The sequence below is a fragment of the Berghia stephanieae genome, chromosome 2 (assembly GCF_034508935.2).
Source record: "Berghia stephanieae isolate SIO BIC M18660-M18661 chromosome 2, UCSD_Bste_1.3, whole genome shotgun sequence".
Classification (NCBI taxonomy): domain Eukaryota; kingdom Metazoa; phylum Mollusca; class Gastropoda; order Nudibranchia; family Aeolidiidae; genus Berghia; species Berghia stephanieae.
Window position 1 is genome coordinate 43,046,096 of NC_088361.1, and position 5,000 is coordinate 43,051,095.

Sequence of the window (5,000 nt, forward strand, 5' to 3'; positions counted from 1 at the left end):
TGTTTTTTTTTTTTTTTGGGGGGGGGGGGGGGGGGGGGGGGTTGGTGATAAGTAAATGGGATTTTAATCAAGCCCCGATAAGCCGTCTACCCAATAGCAAAAGTAATGCAACGAAAAAGTTGTGACCAAAATAGTCCTTTAGAGCCGAAAAAAACTCCGGGCAATTTAATGAAACGACAAGGATTGGAGAGGAATTTAATTGGAAGTAAATTAATTGAATAAGGTTGGTGTATCTCCTACGGAGTGGCTGGACTGTAATCAATTAGGCGGTGTGAGTCAACTAATCATGTGGAGTTGTCTACCTTCACTACCGCCTTCAATGAGGGACCTAGCAATCTCCCGACACCACAATTCGATACAACGACAAAACTACTTTTTCTTTATTTATCCAGAATCTTTAACATCTTACTATAACCCCCCCCCCCCCCCCCCCCCCCCCCCCCCCAACTTCACACCTACTTTCTTCCGTATTCGTTGGATACAGCAATCTCCTTTTAACTAGATACACTAAAAGTCTTTTTTTCTCATTTTAGCCAGAAAACGTTTAGTTCAATCCTACTTTTCTTCAACACAGAATTCACTGGATCCATGAATCTCCTTTTACCACAAATTAAACACTATGACAAAAGTCCTTTTTTTCTCATTTTAACCGTAAAACTTTAAGATCATGCAATAAAAAGACCGTCCTACTTTTCTTCACCACAGACTTCACTGGATCCAGCAATCTTCTTTTACCACAATTCAACACGATGACAAAAGTCCTTATTTTCCTCATTTTAACCATAAAACTTTTAGTTCATTCTACAAACAAGGTGTCCATAAAGTTTGGGCACTTGTGGGATATAATAGTTCCATATAAATTGAATGGAATTGTTAAATCCTACATGCATAAAGACTTGGTTGACCCCCCCCCCCCCCCTCCTCCCCCCATTCCCACCTCTTACTGAGTCATTTAAAGTGTGGTTACTATGTGGTACAGTGGTATGACACTCGCCTTCGGATCTCAAGGTCGAGGGTTCGAACCCCGCTCAAAATGGCGCCCAGTTGAGTCCCAGGAAAAGATTTTTTTAATTCTCACTGCCCTCAGGTGTAAAATTAGTACCTGGCTGTTTAAAAGGTTGTCTCTGTGCGAAATAATATTGTAATATCGCCTTACAAACGTCATGACTCGTCCTGTTGGCAAGGGGAAGGCGTGTAAAAGCTTCGCGCATGTTTAGTGAATATTTCGCTATATAAATGCTTTTGAATGTCTCGATTTGAAAACATTTTGACGTTGTTGGGAGATTTTTAAAGATCTATCGATAAATGAAGTAGTAAAGTTTTCTGACGTCGTTTTGTCATTCAATGAAAATAACTTACTTGGCTCGCCCGATGAAAATGAACCGACAGTAATACAATTTCTTCGTGGTTTATCCAGTTTTAAACAATATACTCTCTCTCTCTCTCTCTCTCTCTCTCTCTCTCTCTCTCTCTCTCTTTCGCTCTCTCTCTTTCTTTCTCTCTCTCTCTCTTTCTCTCTGCTTCTCTCTCTCTCTCTTTCTTTCTTTCTTTCTCTGACTCTCTCTCTCTTTCTCTCCCAATCTCTCTCTTTCTCTCTCTAACTCTCTCTTTCTTTGTTCCCTAACGCCTCTCTCTCTCTCTCTCTCTCTCTCTCTCTCTCTCTCTCTCTCTCTCTCTCTCTCTCTTATAGACTTTTATATCACGAATTTTGCCTTCCTAATTATATAAATCTCTGCTTTTCATTTGTAAAACTATGATTTTATTTTTTCTAAGCTCTGGTTAAACATCATTCCCCCCTCCCTGTCGTCATGTCATCATCATCATCATCCTCATCATCATCATCATCATCACCATCATCACCACCACCACCATCATATTATTATTATTATTATTATTATTATTATTATTATTATTATTATTATTATTATTATTACTATTACTAACAAACCACAACGATACAAATCTCTTAGATCTACTTCTGATCTATGTTGAACTCCTATCGTCGCCTTCATCATCGTTATCTTCATATTATTATTTTTCCATTTATGACAACGACTCGGGATTACGATAAAAATCAGATATTAGTATAGATAGTATGGGCTTGGCTAAGAAACTCACAACATTGTAATCCGGAAGTATAACTGACCAACAAACAAAACTTTGTTTTACCATGAACTTTTGTAGACTGGATAATACAGTTAAGTGAGAAGTATTCATAAACGTAGATGGCAATTTAAAAAAAAAATATTTAAAAAAAATAAATAACAAAGACCCAAGTGACGTCAACTTCATTCTATCTATATGCCCCAATAATCGAATATTAGGGAACGCAATCGTTAGTACCAATAGTAATACCGTTTCGTAATGGAATTCTCTTTGAAATTCATCACGAGACTTTTTCTTTTAAAATGTGTCGAAAATCGTATCATTGGCTATAAAGTCCAGTCAAACATCGCAAATCAGTGCTCACGACTCACTCCTCTAAAAAAATGTAAAACTGTTTAAATATGCCCATGCCTTGTTAATTCCAGCTTCTTATTGTCCTGGAGTCACGTAATCTTAATAAATAAATAGATAGACGCATAAATAAATAAATAATAAATAAATAAATAAAAATAAAACGCCCATTATCCATCCCATAGGAGAAATTTGTCTCTAGAGTCTATTCCAAGGGAAGACTGGAATAACCCAGGCGTCAGCCGCAGTGCAGAGCCGCAAATTGAGCTAGAGCGAGGTGACTTACTCGAGGCCTTCACACAGCACAGCGGCGGGTGATTGAACTCGGTAGTTTTCGGGTACGAAGCAAAGACCGTACCGTTGAGCAACGCTGCCCCTGAAAGAGCTCCATCAGTAAATAAACTATCATTATTTTTGTTGATTTAAGTCGTTACCATCAGTTATTTTCAGTGTCATATTTTCGAGTATTCCTCGCATCACGTATTAATTTTATCGATAAGTGATAAATTCTTTTTCCCACCTACCCTTCATTCATTCTTCCACCCCCACTCCCCACAAAAACCCCCACCCCTATCCTTTCCTGTTTTTTTCGCTAGGACCTTGAGCCTTGTGGCCGGTGAGGGCCTTCCCTACCCCGTGGGCACATCTGTTGTACCTGACATTTCCGATGCAAATGCCGTTAAGAGAGTGTGTGGTTTTCTAGGCGGCAAGGGCCAGTGCTGGAAATGGAAAGATTGCTGCAAGCAAGCGGTGAAATGCTGCCAACAACAGATTGACGAAGGCCCTCTGAGGAGAACGGTAGGTTTTCTTATGTAAAACATGTCGTTTTATATGACGGGGATTGGATTGGTTCTCCATTTACTCTCTCTCTCTCTCTCTCTCTCTCTCTCTCTCTCTCTCTCTCTCTCTCTCTCTCTCTCTCTCTCTCTCTCTCTCTCTCTCTTTTCCCCCTCTCTCACTCTTTTTTCTTTCTTTCAATCCTCTCTCTCTCTCTCTCTCTCTCTCTCTCTCTCTCTCTCTCTCTCTCTTTTCCACCACTCTCACTCTTTTTTCTTTCTTTCAATCCTCTCTCTCTCTCTCTCTCTCTCTCTCTCTCTCTCTTCCTCCCCCTCTCATTCTTTTTTATTTCTTTCTACTCTCTCACACACACTCTCTCTCTCTCTCTCTCTCTCTCTCTCTCTCTCTCTCTCTCACTCACTCTTGCTCTACCGCTTCTCTTTCTCTCCCTACCTTCTCTCTCTTTTTCTCTCTTTCTCTCTCTCTCTCTCTCTCTCTCTCTCTCTCTCTCTCTCTCTCTGTCTTTCTCTCTTTCTCTCTCTTTCTTTCTCTCTCCCTCCCCCCTCCCCCCCTTCTACTTCCACACATCAACTCCTACAGTTATTATCTACTCTTACTTCACATACTTTACATAATCTGAATATTTGCGATTGTCAAAGAAGTCTAGTCGTTGTCAGCAAAATGACAGCAATTGTCTATTCATCTTTATTGATACCATGCGGTTTGTTAAAATACTCATCTGTATTGCCTGCCAGAACAATTGTACCAACACACAAAATAATGTGTAACCTTTAATGTTTATAGTCTCTCAGAGGGACTTTATAGAGAACTCGTAACCCAATGAGAATCGGAGGTCGTGATGCCACACCTTCTTTCCTCTCTTCCGGTTCAAAAACTCCTTGGAAGTGTATAACTAGTTCTCCGGAGGACAAACAATGAATAGGTTACATATTGACTCATAAGGTGGCATAACTATTATTTTAGCAGATTGTATAAACAGATTGTTAGGATTACGGGGCTGAAAAGAGCGAATATGGATGGTCTTTATTGACGACATGCATTTATTTAGGATAGAAAATAAGATGTCATCACTCTGAAATAAAAAGATCAGTATGTTATCCAGCCCTGGTTTCACACTTCCAAGGATATTGGAACCAGCATTTTGACAGCACAGTATTGATTGTTCCCCATTCTAGGCCTTTAAAACAATAACAAAGGTAAAGTAATAGTGATAAACATTTATCTACCCTTAAATTAATAGAGGGCTCTGAACGTCAACTGCACTCAAGTGACGTCAACTGCATTCATTCTACATTTGAGATCGGGACAATCACAGAGACACAGTTTTTAAGATGGAAATATGACATGTTCTTTCAAATCGTATCATTACATTTTTTTCTTTTGATTAAACGTTCTCCTTTAAATATATATTGGGGGTCCCGATAGCTCAGTTGTTAGAGCACTCGCTTCACATGCAAAGGGGCCGCGATCGTTCCAGGGTGCAGTCCAGATTTTTTCTGAACCCCCTCTATCCACCCAGCAATGATTGGGTAACTGGGTCTATAGATCTGGGTAAAAGTACTATGCTCTAGACCAGCGTCCTATCCAAAGAGTAGCAAGCAATTGCTATTGTCCGTTTCAAGCTATAGAACCCATGAGAACCCATGGGCCTAATAACTCAGAAGGACTACTTTAATATTATACGAATCCTAATTGATTACTTTAGTTGTAAGTAAAGACATTTTTTGAAGATCACTCAAATCACA

General features: G+C 39.5%; 1 protein-coding gene across 2 annotated transcripts in view; it reads left to right on the forward strand.

Annotated features, from left to right (window-relative positions):
- Positions 1–5,000, forward strand: part of LOC144964926 (calcitonin receptor-like) — a 231,953-nt gene that overhangs the window by 122,374 nt on the left and 104,579 nt on the right. For both annotated transcript variants that reach the window (XM_078899721.1, XM_078899722.1), the window contains exon 4: positions 3,054–3,255. In XM_078899721.1, the coding sequence (XP_078755847.1) occupies positions 3,054–3,255 (202 nt within the window). The remainder of the gene's footprint in view (positions 1–3,053; positions 3,256–5,000) is intronic.